Raw genomic sequence first — 22,500 nt, forward strand, 5'->3', positions numbered from 1 at the left:
ACTCATGGTGATCACTAACTCACAGTTTCTGCCTGGACTTGGTGTCTGGTTTTCTGGCCTTGAGTAACAGGAGAGCTCATATCCATTTGCAATGAGTGCCAGAGCCAGAAAGAAAAAAAAAGGAGGCTCATGTTGGTCTTGAGGTAGGGTGTTGGTATCCTTCCGCTCCCAACTGATGGTTGGTTATTAGCCATGGTTCTCATCTACACTGCTTAATCACCTGGGAATTCATACTATTCTCTACTACTACCTGTGCCTAACTAATATCCTCCTCCACCACACTATTGCACAATATTCTCGCTTTAGCAAGTTACATGGCTGCTCTGAATGTGTTACCTCTAGTGCAGGTTTTTCAAAATTATTAGATGACTGGGGTGCCTGTGAGAGATTTTCAGGGAGGACTAGTGTAATCTCTACCCTCTCAAGTATAAAAACCATGATACATTACAAAAGCATGGGGCCTAACATCATTAAAAATGGTTTACTGTAAATCTTATCTTATAAGACTTCTTTTGCATTCAAATATACTGTATATTTCAGCAGATAAGACGACTTTCAGATAAGACGATCCCCAAACTTCAGTCTGCATTTAATGGTTTTAGCTAATATTGGTGGTATAAGATGACACCTAATCTACCAAACCATCTGAGACAGTGATATACTAGTACAATGAATAAAATACCTGGAATGTATTACCAGTAATAAGGTACCATCATCTTCAAGTGCAAAATTAGATCTAAATTAAAATTCCCACCAGGTGTTTTTGTACATTTTCATGAAAAGGATGGACGGACAAAGATGCTATAAAATTGTGTGCAGTGAGATCAGTTTTCCTAGACATAAACAAACCCTTGGCTTGTGCTGCCTGTGTGTGACAGGCTGTTAGCTGTAATCTATATATCATGCTTCTTTTGATTGGATACACCAACATTCTTGAATTTTTTCTCAGTATATGGATTTTGTCCCTATACAATAATGCAGGCTGGAGAGATTCATCTTATCTCCAGTTTGCTTTCCTTTACTGCTTACCTTGGTGTTCCATGCTTTGAAGACCTTTATATAGCTCCTCCTTCAGCTTTGGAAATAAACTGGCAATATTCACACAGCCTCCTGCTTTATCCATTTGTAATCAATGCCAGCAGAGGTTTGTTGTTGTCCTACATTAAATTTCGTTCATGTTTCAGCACATTTTCTCAAACGGATTCCTATTTTACATTGTCTGACTTTCCCAAAAGTTGTGATATAAGATTGTAGTTTATTTACAAGGTATTTTGCTTAAAATTTTAAGGTCGTCGTTTTCGTATGTGGTGTTTAAGATGATCCCCCCTTTTTTTTTTTTTAGGATAATTCATGAGTCGTTTTGTATGCTAAAATATCCAGTATCTTTCATATTAACTTAACACAAGTAGGATGGTCACCACAAGGGTCTGATGGAAGTGTGTTCACTTTTCATTCTCCTCTCTCATCTTGGTGCACCCTCCTTGCAGGATTGCTCCCATCTTCTTCATAGGAGGTGTAGTAGTATATGAGGCTATCCGTGCCAGAAGGTCTTAACCCTCGAAAAATGAGATTCGAGATAACGGTTGCCCGGGAAAGAGGAGGGGTGTAAAAGTCTTATGCCACGTGGGGCCAAGCCAAATGCGACCATTCAGGCACCTAGAACAGGGTTCAAAGTCGTGTGAAAACACGCAGAAAAAGGTAGCGAGATGGGTGGGATTCCCGAGCCATATGGGTGTATCTCACACGTGTTGTCAGCCGGCAGCCAGCCGTGCCGCTCCCAATGAGGAGCGAGTATTCGCGTGACGTCATGGCCACCGCGCGCCTCAGCCAATGGAAGCGGGTTTCCCTTCTCTCGCTCTCTATCTCTCCTGCTCTCCATGCTGTCTGTCAATCATCACTCTCCATAGCAACCCTACGCTGCTCTGTTTTTCGCTGCTACCATGGCTTCTGCTGGCGGATCTTCATCTTCCCGTGGTGACAACGAGCCTCGAGGACGTCCTGACGGCCCCCAGAAGAAGAGGAAGGCGCAGAAGGAGACGTGGAAGAAGAATGTGCTGAAGAACAAGCGTGTGAGTGGAGAGGAGTACGTGAGCCGGGCAACCAACAAAGTTGTCCCTGCACGTCGTGTAGGGGAGCCCTGCACCTGCCCTAAGGCTTGCTTTGTGCTGCTGGGTGAGGAAGCTGTCCAGCAGATCTTCATCCGTGTACTAAGGCATAAAATGCCTTAGTACACGATCCTGAACAATAGTAGAAAATGAAACATAGATGAAAGCATAATAAAAGGCGCGCGATGAATAAATTCTTTATTTTGCGGGGGAAAAATATTCATAAAAAATCAAGTTCTCCACCTTTCATCATGATTTCTTCACACATTCTTATTTTCACCATAATATCCTAAAATAACATGTTACACACCATTTCCATTGGGAAAAAATTACCGCTACGGACATAGGCTAGAATAAACTCGGAAAATGGGTGTGATTTTTTCGGATTTACTCTTGACAACCATCATAACTAAACAGAACTACTCGAGAGCTTTCATTTGATATATAATATATATATATTCTGACCGATTTCATGCTCGTTTTCAGTGTTTAACTTTGAGGGGGGTTTGCTCAAAACTAATATTTTAGGGTTAAGACCTTCTGGCACGGATAGCCTCATATGTGAATTGATCTTATAAAAGGAACCTGAAAACAGCATTGGTGTAGCAGTAGTATCTTGACCACCATCAGTACTAGTCATGCAAAAGTTCATCACCTGTGAAGTCTTCCACCATGGCTCCCATGTCTCCAAGTTCCTGGGGTTGTACAGTAAAATCCCTCTTATCCGGCTTGAATATTGCCGGATACTTGAATTGAAGTAAAATTATGTCCACAATCACCACCCTACACTCACGCATCTTACCATAACAAAGATCAGCTGATCTGATCAGCTGCTTAAGTGTAAGCACAACACGCTTCCTCTTTTCTACAACTTTAGGCATGATGAAGGTGTCAGGCGATAAACAGTGCACATGTGGGACTGAGTCACTGAGTAAACACAGTGCAGTGGGCCGCGGGTGGCGCAGAGCATTGCGCTCTGGTGGTGAGGGGACAAAGTATGCCTCGCACGGGAATTTTAATCGATTTTATGAGTACACATTGATTTTTTATTGATTTTAAGGCTTGGGGAAAAATGTGCCGGATACTCGAATATCGGATGAGAGGGATTTTACTGTACTAGTGTTTTCCATTAGTCCATCTTTTTCTATCTGGGGCTGGTGGGGCAGAGTGTGAATAATGTGTTTACGAGTGCTTAGTGCTTTGAGCCATCCTGTGTTGAATGGCATGCCTGGTACAATAATCCCTCCAATATCCATTCTGTCCATACACAGCATGTTCAGATGTCAGCACATCTGGATATTGCTTATCCTATTATCTTCTAAGACATTATTATGGAAATAGTATTGTCCAGTATTACGTATGTGTACAACTGATTCTGAGGCATTATTCTTCTATGACATTTCTGTTGAAAATGCTTATTCCATGTATAGTTCACATACTTAAACATTCAGATTATTTATGTGGATAAACAACTTGTTTGCCACAATGCTAACACCAGTTTACATCCAAGAGAGGAGGAGAGAAAGGTTGGTGTCACACAATGCAGTGACAAGGTTGCTGCATTGTGACAACACACACAAACAAGAGGTGTCTCACTCCTGCAGTGCTACCACATACACTGCAGAGTACCACATCATGCTATGGTGGTGCCACACCACTGCATTATGCCAGATGTGAGAACAAAATACACTCTCACACAGTTCTAGGACATGTGGCAGCATTTTGCATAGTGCAACACTGGCCAAAGGACATGAAACAGGAAGCTTGAGTTATGATGGCACCTTGGGAGTGCATGACCAGATATTTAATCCTCTCAGTACAGTGAAGTCTACATGTATGATGACACCTATGTGGGCATCGTGAAGCACCAGTAGATGGCATAATTACATTCTGTTTTAGTTGTTGTTAGTGATCCCAAATTCTGTTTTGGCTCTAGCAAACGACTCCATATATTGTCCTTGAGGTTCTGTTGCTCCTCCCACCAACCCTTTTCTCACCAATCACGTAAATGAGCTACAGCATGCCCAACCCTCTATCCACAATGAGGGAGTCTCATTGGCAGAGCCTGCATCACAGTTTCACCGTTTATGGTCCCTCCCTTATCCTCCTATCCATTTTTTATCCCATACCCCTCTACTAGGGAGGGGAGACTGTAGGGGGTACATTTCCCTGCTCTCTGGTTCATTCCTTGCCCCTCCTCTCCTTCCTCCCTACATATTTCTCTCTCTCTCTCTCTCTCTCTCTCTCTCTCTCTCTCTCTCTCTCTCTCTCTCTCTCTCTCTCTCTCTCTCTCTCTCCTCTCTCTCTCTCTCTCTCTCTCTCTCTCTCTCTCTCTCTCTCTCTCTCTCTCTCTCTCTCTCTCTCTCTCTCTCTCTCTCTCTCTCTCTCTCTCTCTCTCTCTCACTCTCTCTCTCTCTCTCTCTCTCTCTCTGTGTGTGTGTGTGTGTGTGTGTGCTGATGTGGCCTGGAAGATTGTCTTATCAATGTCAAATGTCAACACAGACTGACACTCATTTACTAATGAAAACAGGTAGTGGATGCGTGTCTATTATTTTTTTTACATAGAGAGAGAGAGAGAGATTCATCCACATGCACAAACACACAGCTGTCCACTTATCTCTCTGATAACTTCCCCTTCCCTCCTCCCAGCATTTATACTTCCTTCACCCATCACCACCTCTTCTGTACCCTCCAACCATCCCCAAGCATAAATGTGTGTGTGTGTGTGTGTGTGTGTGTGTGTGTGTGTGTGTGTGTGTGTGTTGCACTTACACCCATAAAAAGCCAACTCCTGCCTCATATTTCTACTGCAACTCAAGGATTGGGTCGGAGAGAGAGAGAGAGAGAGAGAGAGAGAGAGAGAGAGAGAGAGAGAGAGAATTATATTATTATATTATAAATTACATAAGTTACCACTGGCAGACCTATGGCATATTTGAGCAATGCAGATTTTTTTTAACCATCTGGAGCAAAGGAGTTAACTGTATGTGTTCTTTTTAAATACAGTGAACTCCCAGTTCATTGCAAGGTTATGTTCCAAAGGCAGCCACAAAGTACTAAAATCTGTGATATATTGACTCTGGTTCAGAAAGAAGGAAAAAAAAAAAAACAAAGGCACTAATTAAACTATTCACTCCTTGCAGCAGTCATGGTGATTATTCACCAACTTAGCAAATTAGGAACATGCACCTTGTGCACAACACACTGACCACCATCACTGATCCAACAATAACCAGAATGTTTGTACAATACTTAAATAACACACCAAACTGCCACTACCAGAAGAATAACAACCCATATACAACATTGACTGGTGACAAAATCTGTTTCTGCACGATCATTCAACCCAACCACCACCACCACCTACCCAATAGTAACAGCAATGTACAGCACTCACATGAACACACCAACCTGCCACCAACTTAAGTACACCAACCCACAAATAATGTGAGTGGTAACAAAAATTAAGGCCTTTTCAGTAGTGTCACCAACAAGTCAAACGCTTTGCTAGCAAGGCAAACGGAAGAATACGTACCCAGCAGAGTGTTTTGGCTTTCCAGGCCCAAAAGGCAAACAACCAATCAGTGAGTAGTAGAACATCAGAACATCATTTAAGTTCCTGTCGGAATGTATTTTTAAGAATAATATATAGAATATAATGCTTTTTGAGATTGAGAAGATTGGTGTTGTCTAAAGAAATATTTCTTTTCTTGTCATTTCACATTAAAAGGAACTTGAAAGTGACATGAATCAAGGGAAACAAGGAACGTGCTGTGTTTTCAGGTGATATTCTGCATCTTTTTGAAACACACTGCTGGGCATTTGCCTTGCAAGCAAAGCATTTGACTTGTCAATGACACTATTGAAAATAGTCTTACTACTTGCATGGCCAACCAACCAACACCAGCTGGTGCCCATGGTTACGGGCTAGTGTGAACCATGCCATTGCCTCTGCCTGGCTGTCACCTTATCAGCAAGCAGAGTTGCCAAATATACAAGTACACCTAAACCCTTTTCTGGGTATTTCCTCAACCCATGCTATGATTTAGCTTGTATTTTATCAAATATAATAGGCAATTTTTCTGCAATAAAGTGGGATTTCCTGCATTGTAAACAATAATTAGGTTCCAGTGAAAGAACTGCAAAAAGTGAACCAGTGATAACTCAACTGTGATAAACTGGGGTTCACTGTATGTATGTCCGGATATTGATAAGTCCAATTATTGAATGTGTGGATATTGAAAGGATTACTATACACATAGTTCTTATTATATGTGGGGGTTGGTTTCTGCAAAACTTTCACATAGTGAGAATCGGCATGAATTATGAGGGATCTTGTTCCACGATTTGATTTTGACATATCCCTCAATGTTAAATTAAATGTTAAGATTAAATGTTAATCTGGACACTTTTTTTGTCATAACAATACTCAAAAGCAACACTTGAATATACCAATAATGGGAGAGGAGTGTACTGGTGTGGAGTGCTGAGGTGTAACATCAATTAAGCCTTCAGGTGGTGGTGGTGGTGGTGGAGTAGGAGTTGTGTGAAGAATTTTGTCGTAGTTTTTTGATGTGCAGAATTTTGTTTTTGGACATAGATTTTTTTGCATGATGCCAGAATAGATATTAGTTTTCAACTGAAGTATTACCTTCTCTCCAACCTGGGATACATATCCATCACAGCCTAAATCTCTAGGCAGCTTAAGAACTATATAAACATGAATTTTTCGTTCATAGTGAGAGTACCTGGCCCATCTATGGTTGTTGCATAAACATGAATCTGCATAATCAGAGACCACATATTATAACAAAAACTAGGTATATGTATATATAGATAGAAGAACTATGATTGAAACGCCTAAAATAATGCTCACAAATGTAGAGGAGTGATCGTTTTATCAATTGGTGTAAAGCAAATTGACACAAGATTATTTATGAAGAAAGATGGAAATTAAAGTACAGAAAGCTATTGAATTTTATTTTTTTTAGATCTTGAAGAAAAGTTATGATTCTACCATCTTGAAACTGCACGAAGAATGCCTCATAACAATATAGTGTATCATGTGTGTGTGGTGTGTAGTGTGTCTAATTCTAGCTCTCTTGTCAGAAGAAGTATTTCTCCATTCCCTCACAATATTGTTACCACACAGTTGGTCACCTATCTTGTGCATAATGTCATTTTGCTTTAACTGTTGCCTTTGAGTGGAAGAATCATCTTCCATAAACTGCTCATGTACATTTAACAGTTATGGGCACCTCACTACAATTGTGACCTTTCGCTTTCAGTGTCAAGGTACCGTGTTCGTGTTAGGTCTGTGCTCCGTAGGGACCTGGCGGACAGTTACATGAAATCTGGCCAGACTGCTGCTATAGTAACCATCTTGGGCCAGATGCTGAACCATTCTCAGGATTCAGGTAGGTTTTTGTTTGGATGTATTTGCCTATGCAGCATAAATCATTTCATTAAAGGTCTTGTTATTCAGCTATAATATGTGTCATTGTGTTTTTTGTCATCTCTACTAGAGGGTGTTGCATTTGACAGTCATTGACACATTCATTACTAGTCTTCCATATACCTATTATCCTCATTACACTATTATTTTGAATAAGGATTTTTTTTTTGAGTATGACCTAGACCATTGATTTTCATTCTTTATTCAAGTATCATTATCATTATTACTCTTAGTCATCTTTACAGTCACTACAAAAAAATCTTAAGATCCACAAAAAAACTTTGGATGGAGTTCAGTCCTAAGATTATTTGATATTCCTTGTAGGAGTGGTTGATTCTCTCTTACATATTGAATGTCTGGCAGCTCATCAGGCTGCCAAATTTTGTTTCCTTGCTTTGTAATGCCTTCAGTCACCTGCAAGGTATAAGAGACGGTGATATTGATACATTGCTCCTGAATCCTTCCTACCTGTCTCCACCCCTCTCCTCTTTACCCTCAATGTCTTGGCTGTTGAGTCATTGTGCTGGGAAAATCATTATCGCTCATCAGGAAGACTCAAATAGTACAGTGGCCATCAAATGTTGTGGTGGTCTTGGTGGAGCTGTATTGATGCAGTGGCTGCCAATTGTTATCCCGCACTACCGAAAGATCATTTAGAAAAAAAATTTTGACATGCAACTAGACCTGTCACTTAGCAACACTGCAGGGGGTATTTAGGGCACATTAATGTCAGTTAATGCTTTCCTTGCATGCAGTGAGGAAACACCACTGGTTCACTTGTGTCGTCAATACTGACATGGATACTGTCAAGCTGTGCACTTGTTTATAGTTTCATGGCACTGAGGTGAATTATATCCCAGACAACTATAAACTGTACCTGGTCCTTGTATAAGGCTGGGTTCAGTGCAAAAACTATCATGGATGAGACAGGAGTGGCAAGAAAGGACAGTGGAACAATGGCTGAAATGGTGCCCGGGAAGGTGTGGACGGAGTGCCACCCATACATTTACCCAAGAGTGGGAGACCATGGAAATGTAATGCCAAGACTTTGCACCTCATAAGAAGACAGCAGAACATCACAACAACAAGCACAGCACATAAACTGGAAGAAAACAATCCTGCCTTATTGGATGATGTGTCAGTCAGGAGTGTCTTGGATTAGTGTCACAATCTGCTGCTGTAAAGCCACACCTTACTACTCGTCATAAAGTGAAGTGACTCACTTTTGCTATAAAACACAAAGCCTGGCCTCTAGAAAGATTCGATGCATATTGTGGTCAGATAAAAGCATCTGTACAGTCAGGGACGGCTGGTCCATAAGGGCTAGTGGGCTGCAGACCTTCCTTTCTCAGCCTTGCCTGGCAGATGAGTGATTCATTGATATAATTCATTTTATACAGATAAATAATATTATACTTTTATATTCCATTCAGTATTTTTTTCATTGTTGTTTCTATTATTTTCTAACACAAAATACTACCAGATATGATAAATTAATTCCAAAGTAAAATACTTCTCCCAAGATTGGTGCGGCACCAGCCGGATTGTAGCAGGGTTGGAGTCAGTTCAGCCCTGTATGGCACCCTGAGTGGGGAATGTCATTTGCCCTCTGTGTTAGTTAAACAAATAGTACATTATGTCCATGATTCATGAATACTAGCCAGTTTTAGCACCCTACATGACAACCGAAGCTTAGTTTCAGTGTCTTGGTTACTTCAATACTACATATTCTACTTAATAACTTGATAAATGTTCCTCATAGCTTTTTCCAACTCATAAATTTTAAATTATGAGACTATGAGTACAAAACATAATATTTGTGGTTCAAATAAAATTGTCTACAGCACGGCTTCATTAGTATTGTAATCTGAAATTATTATGCAGCCCCCAATTTTTTTTACCACAAGCAGCCACTGTTTACAGTGACAGGAAGTAATTTTGCAAAAAGCGAGGTGGCCCAAGAATTCTGACTGCCATGACCCTCAGTACATCGTGAAGAGAGCAAGACACCCATACTCTCTCATGGTGTGGAGTTGTTTCTCCTATTATGGAGTGAGTAACCTCGTGATTTTAGAATAAAGGTGTTACTGTGAACAGTGACCGGTACTTAGACCTTCTGCATGACAACCTAGAAACCTGCTATGGCAAATGTAGGGCAGAAACTTTTATGCACACTGAAGCTCCTTGTCATAGGGCAAAAGTTGTGACAGAATGGCTGGATATGTGTGCAATCCCTTACCCTGACTGGCCTCCTAACAATCCTGACTTAAACCCTATTGAAAATCTGTGGTCCGTTACGAAAAGGAAGCTACAGGAGGTGGACACTAGTTCATTAGCCAAATTGTTTTAACAGCTGTGCTGTTAAAACTGGGAGGAACTGCTGAAGGAGCTACTTGAAAAACCTGCAGATTCATTCTCAAACCGAGTGCAAGTAAAATGCAAGATAGGGATATCGGTAAGTTAGATGGGTTCTGTTTTTTTTTTTTTTTTTTTTTAATTTACAGGTATTCTTTTGCATAATGGAAGAACATGTCACTGACTGCACAAGAATGTCCAACTGCCACAGCATTTGACAGCCACTGTAACTACATAGCTACAGAGAGGGTAAGACCATGGGACAAATTGCAAGAAAGATGGAAATTTCCAGAAACACTGTCTCAATCTGGTACAGGTGGGCTGAGGCTAGAGAACAGGAGCATTTGGATAAGGGCTGTAGATGCTGCTTAACTCCAGAAATTTTAATTTCTGATGTGTTATTGTGGATTTTTGCAGAATAATAATAATAATAATAATAATAATAATAATAATAATAATAATAATAATAATAATAAATTGTTTATTCCATGAAACATGGTTATTCATTTGATCATACACAAGTACAAGTAAAATAAGAAAGCAAATGTAGCTACATCATCAACTTAGCGTAAGGCCATAAACGCTAAAATGATGAGATAAAATCTACGAGAAATACTATAAAAAAACTATAAAATAATACCTAAAATAAAGCTAAAACTAAAATAAGACTAGAAACAAAATTAAAATATTGGAGAAATGTTAAAATATGAAATCTAGCTAGATAGTGTAAAAAATAAATACAAATGTGGAGACCTAATTCAACACATTTAACAGTAGATTTCTAAGACTAGATTTGAAACTGTGTAGGCTTCCGGAGGTGGTAATATAGTGAGGGAGCTCATTCCATAACTTGGGCCCACACACCATAGTGGCCCTGTCACCAGTGTCTGTTTTAGTTCTTTTTATATACAGGTTATTTCCTTGTCTTGTGGTGGTTGTATTATCTCTGACTGTGGGAATGTTCAGGTACCAGTCTGGGTATAGTCCATTCATTGATATATACACTGTAGTACACTTCTCTAAATAATATTTGTCTTTCACAGTCAGCCACTCTAGTTCTTTTATGATAGGAGTCACGTGGTCATATTTTCTTGCACCTCCAGTTACAACTTTAGCAGCAAAGTTCTGTAGTTTTTGTACAGTATGAATGAGAGTTTTGTTGGTAGAACCCCAGATACAAATACAATAATTAATGAGGCTAAGCACTAAAGTACAATAACTTTACGAGTGGGTTTGTCAAAGTTCTCACTAACTCTGTTTATAAACATTAATGTTCCCATTATTTTAGCATTTAATTCTGCAATGTGCACATGAAATAACATGTATTTGTCAAAATAGACACCCAAATTTTTTACATGCGTAGTCGGGTATATTTGTACTCCATTACAATTTATAGAAATATCAGGGGGAACATGGGCTAACAGTTGCCTATTTCCAATGAAAATGCATTGCATTTTTTTGTTATTTAATAATAGACCATTTGTTAGGAAATAAAGTTCTATATTTCCCAATGCATTTTCAGTGTTGGAGATGAGCTCATCAAAATTTTCGACAGTATCAGCTTCGAGGAATTGGGTGTCATCCGCGTATTGTATCAAAGATGTCTTGACTTTCTCATTAAGATCATTGACGTATATAGAAAATAAAATTGGGCCGAGAATTGAGCCTTGTGGAACCCCGTAACGCATGTTTTCTTTCTTAGATATTGTATTATTTAAGTGAACGGATTGTGATCTATCTTGAATATAATTTGCAAACCAAAAATTGTCAATATTAAGCTTAGTGCACTTATTTAATAAATTATCGTGGCTGATACTGTCAAAGGCTTTTGATACGTCACAAAGTCAATACAGAGATTTTCTTTGAGTCCATATTATCATAGATTTTATCTGTAACGACAGTAAGAGCAGTTTCTGTAGACAGTCTAGGACGGAACCCATGCTGCGTATTAGACAAGAGTTTATTAGTTTCCAAATAATGCGAGAGCTGGCTAGCAACTACTTTTTCAAGAATTTTAGAAAGAATGGGTAAAAGAGAAATAGGTCTGTAATTATTAAAATCATTAGTATCACCACTTTTAAAGAGTGGAACTACCACAGCATGTTTCCAAGTAGTAGGAAAGATACCTGTGACAATGGAAGTGTTAACAGTGCAAGTTATATAGTATGCGATAACAGACAATGAGTCTTTTACGAAAGTTAAAGGAATACCATCAGAGCCTACTGAGCTTGTCTTTAAGTCCCTTTGTATTAAGAATTATAGTGTCAGTGTCAACAGGTTGCGGTCTAAAATTATTGTCACCATCAAGGGTATTAGTCATATCATTAAAAAGCATCACATTTTCGCCATGGAGTGTCTCTTGAGTTTTTTCATAAGTATTTCTTCCAACATCTGCAAAGTGTTTATTAAAGTCGTTAGCTTTAGTAATTTCATTATCAAAGTTGTAATTACTGGTATTGTGTTTAGAATTGGGGAATATTTTTCTTATTGTTTTCCATGTCTTTGCAACATTACCTTTATTTTCATTAACCCTTTCCTTCCGGCAATCGTATATATACGATTGCAAAAATGCGTCCGTAGCGACGGCGATCATACCGGTAATCAAGAATTTTCGTGCCTCAATTTTGAGGTCCAAGCGCGGTTTCTTGAGTGAGATGGTGTGAGTGTAAGTGTCTGGCATGTTTCCACATGTAGTGTTGTCACTAGCTCTGGAAATTTAGCGGTAACTAAACTATTTTCCCTTTCTCCGGGCGACACTTGGCAACCCCAGCGACCTGCCGGGTGGAAAGCACCATGATAAGTGCGAAGAGACATCCTGATAAGAGCGAAGGATCTCAGATCATAACTCACCATGAAGCAGGACACAACATATGTATTTAGCAGTGCTTCTGAGTTTGAAGACAGTGACAGTGAATATTTAGAAGAAGCTGAAGAAAGCGAAGACATTAGTGAGGACTCAGAAAATGATTTACAGAATCCACCTGTTTTATCAGAACAGAGTGATGATACCTATCATTCTTTCATGTTAATTTTTTCATTATCTTCGATTTTATAATAAAATGGTAGAAGGTAACTTGTCAGAGAGAGAGAGAGAGAGAGAGAGAGAGAGAGAGAGAGATATAATGTTATTTGCCTGAAACTTGATATGAAAAGGGATGAAATCTCTCTCTCTCTCTCTCTCTCTCTCTCTCTCTCTCTCTCTCTCTCTCTCTCTCTCTCTCTCTCTCTCTCTCTCTCTCTCTCTCTCTCTCTCTCTCATTGGAAGTGTACAATTTCCCCTCCAGGATGAGAGAGAGAGAGAGAGAGAGAGAGAGAGTGTGTGTGTGTGTGTGTGTGTGTGTGTGCGTGCGTGCGGCGTCATCGCTCTCCGGGCTGTTTCTGGATGGCGGATTACACAGTGGGAGGAGGAGGAATCCTTTATAAGGCATAAACTCAACTTTCAGAGGTCACATCGAGCTACAAAGTATATCATTGTATTCAGAATAACAAAGAGAAAATAATTATTAGTATTCAAACAATTTTCTGACAATTTCTAGGTTTACCATTTTTAGCCGTCATACAAAACGGGAAAATAATTTAAGCGCTGGAAGGAAAGGGTTAAGTTTATTACTGTAGTACTTGTTTTTACTTTCATCAATGAGAGTCTTGATTTGCTTCTTCTCTCGCTTATACTGATCCTGAAGGGCAGCGTTTTGTCTGTCAAATCTAAGCTTTTTTCGAGTTTCATTTTTAAGTTTTATGATCTCCTGTAGATGATCCGTCATCCATGGTGCAAATGGTCGTTTAATTTCTTTTGTTACATAGGGAGCACAATCGTCCAAACGTTTAATAAAATTAGAAGTAAAAATCTCAACCTGCCAATTGACATCGTCTGTGTATAAAATTTTATTAAAATGTTCCCTACTTTCAAGTATTTTAAAGCAAAAATCTTCTTTCGTATATTTACCAAGGTGGCGGAAGGTTTTAATCATTGGCAGCCTCTTAGGTTTGTTAACGTTAACAGTTATGCCGACGAGGTCGTGGTCTGCTACCTCCTGCGGGACAACGTCACAGATGAGCACAGAACTAGGCTTATTGGTGATGATAAGGTCTAATAGTGTTGAGGACGTATGGGTAATTCTTGTCGGTTTGTTGACCAACTGCATTAATTTGCTGGCTTTTATAAGCCTAGACATTTTATTATCCTTATCCAGTAAATTGTCATTAAAATCGCCTAAAACATTTAATGCCTTATTTTTTAAAACAATCATTTTAAAAATGTCTTGTATATAGTTAAAAGAGGTAACTGGGGCCTTAGGGTGTCTGTAGACACACCCTACAATGATAGATGGTAATTTCTGACATTGTACTGTCACCCATAAGTCCTCAACTCCCTCCTGCCGCGGAGCATTAAAATTAATCACATTAGTTGTTAAAATATCCTTCACGTAAATACATACACCACCACCGCATCCACCATCATGACAGAAAATCTTATAACCTGGTAACTTGACAAAATCATCCGTAGAATTGGGAGCGAGCCACGATTCACTTACACATAGTACATCAGTATTTCTTTCTTCTACTAACAGTCTTATTACATCCATGTTTCCCAACAGTGACTGAGCGTTTACATGTTCAATTGTCAAAAAATTTCCTTTGGTTTCTACAGCGGCTATAACTTCTTTGCCATTGCTCATATTAGCCTTTAAAAAAATAAATAAATATTTTGAACATATTTTTATTAATTTCCCATGCCTTACAATGTCCTAACAAAATAATTGTAAAGTTAATTTGTGGGATGGCCTTATATTACAGTGGATGAATATTCATTGGGTTTTATGCATGTATATGAATATTTCTTTATTACGAGTAAAGTGAAATTTACTATGAAAGTTATTGTTTCATTTTGAGTGGCCTGGCCTGGCACGGCCTGGCCCTGCCTGGCCCAACTGTAACACTATTCAAATGCTAATATCTATGTAACTTCATGGGTGATTGTAACAAAATTAGCACCATATGATAGCACAACTTTTTCAATTTTATGTTATATACCTTTCATCTGTTCTATTTCCTAAAGTCAATCGATAATTTGCAAAAACGTCGAAGGATCTAGAAAATGAGATTTCTAAAAATTTCTGAATTTTCATGAACTTTTTTCTCTGAATAATTTCGGACACACACTGCTGAATGCAGTGAAATTTCCTATCTAACAGTATATAGCACAACCATTGGGTTCTTGCAAAGGTTTGAGGAAGATGAATTTTTTTTTTTATTTTTTAATGTCAGGCTAGTCTGCCATGTGTAGAGTGCCTGAAATTGCCTCTCTCTCTCTCTCTCTCTCTCTCTCTCTCTCTCTCTCTCTCTCTCTCTCTCTCTCTCTCTCTCTCTCTCTCTCTCTCTCTCTCTCTCTCTCTCTCTCTCTCTCTCTCTCTCTCTCTCTCTCTCTCTCTCTCTCTCTCTCTCTCTCTCTCTCTCTCTCTCTCTCTCTCTCTCATTTATTGAAATACCCCTTCCACTCATGCATTACTGACAGCTTCACTCATCAGTCACCTTCCAAGCTGTTTTACTGGTTTAAATTTCCTTTTAAATATTCCCAGTGATTGCCAGCAAAGTTACTAAGAAAAAAGAAAAAGAAAATAAGAACAGCTGATCATTGCTGATTATGAGGCACAGCAGTCTCCAGAAACAAAACAAAGCCTCGTTGTTCTTCTTCTTGGTTTATTATTTGCAAATGGAAACTTAACTCATCCTCTGATAATATTAGCACCCTTTATCCCTGTTATTGTTTCTCTAGAGTCTGATTTGCAGTCAGCCACAGCACATATGTAGTGAGTCATAGAGAATTGTGTTGACAAATGTTAGTATACCCAGCAGCGGGGAGCTCTGGAGCCCAGACCAAGACTCAGATGGCATTCCATATCACTTTACAACTGTAGGCCATCCTGAGAGTCTGTTGATGGACTTCCCTGCAACAGCAAAGAAGTCAGCTGACACAGACTCAAAGGACCTCATTGGGTGACCTTATTGAGTGGTCGTCATTCTGCAGGGTTTCCTTTTGGTGTGTAGGCTGAAGTATCTGGCTTTTTTTTTTTTTTCTTTTTTTTTTTTCTTTTTTTTTTTTTTTATGTAGGAGGGACACTGGCCGAGTGCAACAAAAATGCAATAAAAAAAAACACCCACTGAAATGCCAGTCCAATAAAAGGGTCCAAAGCGGTAGTCAAAAATTGAAGGATAAGTGTCTTGAAACCTCCCTCTTGAAGGAATTCAAGTCATAGGAAGGTGCAAATACAGAAGCAGGCAGGGAGTTCCAGAGTTTATCAGAGTAAGGGATGAATGATTGAGGATACTGTTAACTCTTGCGTTAGAGAGGTGGACAGAATAGGGGTGAGAGAAAGAAGAAAGTCTTGTGCAGTGAGGCCGTGGGAGGAGGGGAGGCATGCAGTTAGCAAGATCAGAAGAGCAGTTAGCATGAAAATAGTGGTAGAAGACAGCTAGAGATGCAACATTGCAGCGATGAGAGAGAGGCTAGTTAGGGGAGAGGAGTTGATGAGACGAAAAGCTATTGATTCCACCTTGTCTAGAAGAGCAGTATGAGTGGAACCCCCCAGACATGTGAAGCATACTCGATACATGGACGGATAAGGCCCTTGTACAGAGTTAACAGCTGGAGGGGGGAGAAAAACTGGCGGAGACGTCTCAGAATGCCTAACTTCATAGAAGCTGTTTTAGCTAGAGATGAGATGTGAAGTTTCCAGCTCAGATTATAAGTAAAGGACAGACCAAGGATGTTCAGTGTAGAAGAGGGGGACAGTTGAGTGTCATTAAAGAGAGGATAGTTGTCTGGAAGGTTGTGTCGAGTTGATAGATGGAGGAATTGAGTTTTTGAGGCATTGAACAATACCAAGTTTGCTCTGCGCCAATCAGAAATTTTAGAAAGATCATAAGTCAAGCATTCTGTGGCTTCCCTGCGTGAAATGTTTACTTCCTGAAGGGTTGGATGTCTATGAAAAGATGTGGAAAAGTGCAGGGTGGTATCATCAGCGTAGGAGTGGATAGGACAAGAAGTTTGGTTTAGAAGATCATTAATGAATAATAAGAAGAGAGTGGGTGACTGGACAGAACCCTGAGGAACACCACTGTTAATAAATTTAGGAGAACAGTGACTGTCTACCACAGCAGCAATAGAACAGCCAGAAAGGAAACTTGAGATGAAGTTACAGAGAGAAGGATAGATAGGATAGATAGGATAGAAGGATAGAAGGATAGCTTTCCATATGAGAGGAGACTGAGGCTGTAAATTTACATTTCTTAGAGGGTATCTAATCTGGTCAGGTTGCTATTGCTCTGTCATGAGAGAGCTTGAAGGAAATCAATAAAATGTTTAAATAGGAATGTTAGCTAGGTTTAGATTAATGTTTTATACAGTTACTTTCTTATGTACCACATTTTGCAGCATAGAAGACACTGCATCGTCAAAGATGCACCTTGTTTTTAGAAGGAAATTTCTAGGAAAAAAAGATGGACAACCAAAACTGTGACCCGATATACAATCATTGTCACACAAGAACATGCTCACTATTCGTTATCTTCATTCAGTAATGCTCATCAGCCTATATTTTTTAAAGTTCACTTACCATAAATATTCATGGCATATGAAGAATTGTAAATGGTAGTAGTTTGGGTTGGCCTGTTGGTGTGTGAGGTGAAGTAAACAATGAATGGTATGCATCTGGTCTAATGGCCTGGTGTTGCTGGGAAAGCTAATGCAGTGTTGCCACTAGTTAACCATAACAGTAAGTTTGGGTAAATATAATACACAGCTTTCTGTGTCTAAAAGAGGTTTTATTTCCATTAAAGGAATTTAAAAAAGTAAAAAAAAGAAAAAAAGACCGTAAACTTATATTAGTCAACATTCAAACGAGAAGATACATGGTTATTTTTTTAGGGTCTTTTCCAGGTAAAAAAAAAAAAAAAAAAAAAGTGTGTCTTCTATGCCGCAAAATAGAGTAGGCAGTATTTATTGGAGTCTTAAGGTAGGTTGCCACACGCGCACTTTTTGGGCACGACGTGGCACGAGGTGAGTGCGTGCCACACCGCGAGTAGAAACAGTACAGAAACAGAGACGTCGGGTACATTGCGCGCAAGGGTGTGGCGATGTGGCACGAGGTGAGCCCGATCTGGGCACGAGGTGTTGCGAGACGTGACACGAGGTGATCACGACGTGGGCACGAGGTCATCGCGACGTGCACACGAGGTGTGGCCCAACCCGACAACCCGTTTTGAGGGGTCGCACAGGCATTTTAATTAATTATGAGGTTGTTGCCGATGTACTGTCACGATATGTCACGGGGTGTTGTGAGGATGCGTCCGATATTTGCAGCGCCTCCCAAGCGGTATATAAAGGGTGGGGAATGATGATCAAGTCACTCAAAGCTAGACTGGCAAGCAGGGAAGATGGAGGAAGAAAACTACAGACAAGAGGCTCAAGTACTGATGGCAGGAATCCTGATGGTGGCTGCTGCATTGCTGCTGCGAAGAAGACGTCTACAGCAACCTCCCGTGCCACCCCAGCCACGAGCAAGAAGACCCAGAACAATATGGTGCCGTGAATGGCTTACGAGACGATCGATGCATGGCGATTTTCACCACCTGCTGCAGGAGCTCAACCGAGAAGACACCAAGGGCTACAAGAACTTCCTCCGCATCAAACCTGAACTTTTCGGAGAGATGGTGGACCGGCTTACCCCAATCCTCGCCAAAAAAGCCACCAGAATGAGAGAGCCCCTGTCAGTGGGGTTGAAGTTGGCTGTCACCCTCCAATTCCTGGCATCCGGCGATTCATATACGAGTCTGCAATACAGCTTCAGGGTCTCCAAAACCGCCATCTGTAGATTCGTACCTAAAGTCTGCCAGGCCATAATTGACATATACAAACGTGACGTGCTCAAGTGCCCAAGAACTCCAGAAGAATGGAATCAAGTTGCCGAAGGATTCCCAAAGAGGTGGAACTATCACAAGTGTGGAGGTGGTCTGGATGGCAAGCATGTTCGAGTGAAGAAGCCCTGGCATGCAGGATCACTGTTCTTCAATTACAAGAAGTTCCACAGCATTGTCCTCATGGCCGTCGCAGATGCAAACTACAAGTTCCTGTACGTCGACGTAGGTGCTGAAGGAAGTGCTGGTGATGGAGGAACTTGGTTCAAGTGCACCCTTCACGATGTCATCGCGCAGAAACGAGTGGGATTTCCAGAGCACAGCTTCCTGCCGAGTGACGACACGCCAATCCCATTCCACATTGTTGCTGATGATGCCTTCGCCCTCAAGACCTGGCTTATGAAACCTTACTCACATCAATCCCAGGTATACGAAGAAAAAATCTTCAGCTACAGGTTGTCTCGCGCCCGTCGTGTGGTGGAAAATGCTTTCGGTCTCCTGCAGTCACGATTTAGAGTCTTCGGCACTACCATGCTACAACGACCTGCAGTTGTCAAAATTGTCACCATGTGTGGGTGTGTGATGCACAACCTGATATTGGACCGCTACTCAAATTTTCATCCCCAAGAAGTCGACTGTGAAGATGGTGACCATAACGTGATTGATGGATCGTGGAGGAACATACCAAATCTGATGCAACGCCTCCAAACTCGACGGGGAACAAATCCAACGAGAGAAGCAAAGGCCGTCTGAGACTACCTGGCTTTGTACTATGCATCAGAAACAGGCGCAGTTCCCTGGCAAGAAAGGATGGTATATCCAAGAGGACGACCAGCAGACGAACAAAGGATGGAGCAATAATTAAATAAATAAATAATATATATATATATATATATATATATATATATATATATATATATATATATATATATATATATATATAAGCTGTGTTAATAAATGTTATCTGTGTATTTGATAATAAAGAAACCGATTAAGCATCCTTGACTTTGAATTATACCCCAAAATATAAACTATATACATTATAGGAATATCATATTTGGGTGGGAGGGAATGGGAAAGGAAATAAGAGTAAAATAGAATATATGTTAAAAAAAATTTTTAAATATGAATTTAATGTTTACAAAAATTATTAACTTATTAAGTAATAGGCAAATCTGGATAATTAAACACCTTCATTTATTGATTACATAAGACTTTGGTCTAAAATTGTTAAGATCGTCTGGTTATAAGATTAAAATTTTAGCAAAGAATTTTTCATATTTACGACATTGAAATAAAATCTATACTTGATGGATATATCAAAGCTATAAAATGTTCATATATATATATATATATATATATATATATATATATATATATATATATATATATATATATATATATATATATATATATATATATATATATATTATATAATATATATATATTATGGGGACAGTACCTTTTCCATGTGTGATTCTCTGATTTAATTTTCCAAGTGTTTTACCTTTTGCCAGTTATTATTTCAATACCTTATTTATATATTCAGTTATTATTTTCCAAGTTCTTTATTACCAACTCTTCATTATTCCCTTTTATCTGTTATCATTTCAAATCCTCAATTTTCAATCCAATTCTTAACTTCCCAAGTTTTAGTATATTTTTTTCTCTTTTACCATTTATGTCCCAATTATTTATATTCAGTTTGTAGTTTATAATTTTTTTTTTACTGGTAAAAGGAAACATTAAAAAAGTGTTTTTAATGTCTCCTTTTACCAGTTATTATTTTATATCCATACTTATATTATAAATGAAAAGGGAAAAAATATAGTTGTTTTTTTCATATTTATTTCATACATTTTAACATATTTTTATATGCAATACATTTTTATTTTGTTTACATTTACTCGTCACTATCCTCCGCCTCGTAGCCCTTCGGCGTCTCGATCATGGGGGACATTATGGCCTTTTTCGCCGGCGATTTCATCTTCTGGCCCTGGAGTTTGGTGGTCGTACTTGTGTGCTGCAGGGTCTTGACGGGGGACGGTGAACAGCCGAGTATAGATTCCCACTGTATTGGGGTGGGCACCTGCTGCTGCTGTGGCTGCTGAGGGAACTGTTGCTGTTCTGATTGTTGAGGCTGGTATTGTTGTTGAGGCTGTTGGTACTGTTGTTGTTGAGGCTGTTGGTACTGTTGTTGTTGGTATTGGGGCTGCGAGTAATGTGGCTGCTGGTACTGAGGCTGATGATAGACTGGAGGAGGAGGAGGAGGAGCAGGAGCAAGAGTAGGCGGTGCAGGAGGCTGCCACAGGTGCGATGGGCTCGCAACTCCTAGTGGCATGGGCACAGAATCCAGCAACCTCCTCGGGTCTTTAATAGCACTCCTGGCCATCACTGGTTCCTCCATGAGGCTGATCATGTACGCGATCTTGGAGAAGAGTACTCCATGATGCATGGGGGAAACCTTCTTCAGGCGAGTGTACATAAATTCAACAAACTGCCGGATGTCAGCGTCAGGTCCCTCGACTGGTGGTTTTCGTGTAGCTAGCAGCTGTGCACTCTGGAGTAGTTCTTGGATGGCACTGCTCTCCTGGGTAGATTTGGTGGATCGTGGGCTGGATAGTTCCTCCTCCTGCCGTTCCTTCTTCCTCTTCCTCCTGGCAATTGAGTGGGCCGATAGGACAGACTCATGGCTGGAGGAATCTTGATCGTCACCTTGTCTGCCGAAGTCATCACTAGGGTGCGTACTTTCGTGGGCGATGTGACCTGCCAGGAAGCCCCAAACCTCGACGATCTTCTGCTCCCTCTGCGTCCTCGGCCTGGCTGCTGATCCACTCTTGCTCTCCCTCTTCTCGATTTTCCCAAAATCTGTTCTCTTCTTGTCCACCACCTTCTTCACCTGCTGGTGAGAACAGTCCGAGAAAGTTTGGGCCAGGTCCTTCCAGAGGCTCTCCTTCCACACCGGATTCAGCCACTTCTCGTTCCGCTTATCGTAGAGCTCTGGATGCAACTAGACGTAGTTTGCTATCTCCCTCAGTTGGTCGTCGTTGAAGGGGTAGTCCTGAACGTCTTTCTTGGATGGCCGAGTGCGTTTCCTGGAGAGCCCAGCAACAGGTTGTACCTTCACCACTTCCACATCAGGAACGTCAGTGTCGTCAGGAACCTCAGGAGGAACATCACCAGTTTCTTCCTCCTGCAGACTCGGGGAAGACTCCTGCTGTGGTGCTTGCTGCTTGCCTTTCTTGGGCATCTTGGAAAGGTTGGCTGGAGATGGGAGGGTTCTTCTGTCTGTGTTTGCGAGATAAGTGACCATGTGGCCCACGGGTGCTGTTTATATACCCCTTGGATCAGGTCACGTGAGAGGCAATTATACAGCTCGCCACCACCTCGCGCTAACTTCGTGCCCACCTCGGACTAACGTCGCACCCACCTTGCACTAACCTCGTACCACCCCGCACCACACCTCGTGACACCTTGCGCCCAGGTAGCACGAGCTCGCACCACTGCGCGCCAGGCGCGACGTCGTGCCAATAGGCGCGAGGTGTCTCGAACAGGGTACGAGGTGTCACGAGGTGATGGCACGAGGTGGGGCCGACGTCGCCACTTCGTACCACGTCGGGAAAAAAAATGAAACTGTTTTAATTTTAACGCGACGTCGTGCCACCTGCC

The 22,500-nt window shown here is 40.5% G+C and overlaps 1 protein-coding gene across 1 annotated transcript in view; it reads left to right on the top strand.

Annotated features, from left to right (window-relative positions):
• LOC135115229 (leucine-rich PPR motif-containing protein, mitochondrial-like) overlaps window positions 1-22,500 on the top strand; it is a 146,683-nt gene that overhangs the window by 48,237 nt on the left and 75,946 nt on the right. Inside the window, exon 10 of the mRNA XM_064031769.1 lies at window positions 7,394-7,522. Within this exon, the coding sequence (XP_063887839.1) occupies window positions 7,394-7,522 (129 nt within the window). The remainder of the gene's footprint in view (window positions 1-7,393; window positions 7,523-22,500) is intronic.

Source organism: Scylla paramamosain, chromosome 29 (assembly GCF_035594125.1).
Source record: "Scylla paramamosain isolate STU-SP2022 chromosome 29, ASM3559412v1, whole genome shotgun sequence".
Lineage (NCBI taxonomy): Eukaryota > Metazoa > Arthropoda > Malacostraca > Decapoda > Portunidae > Scylla > Scylla paramamosain.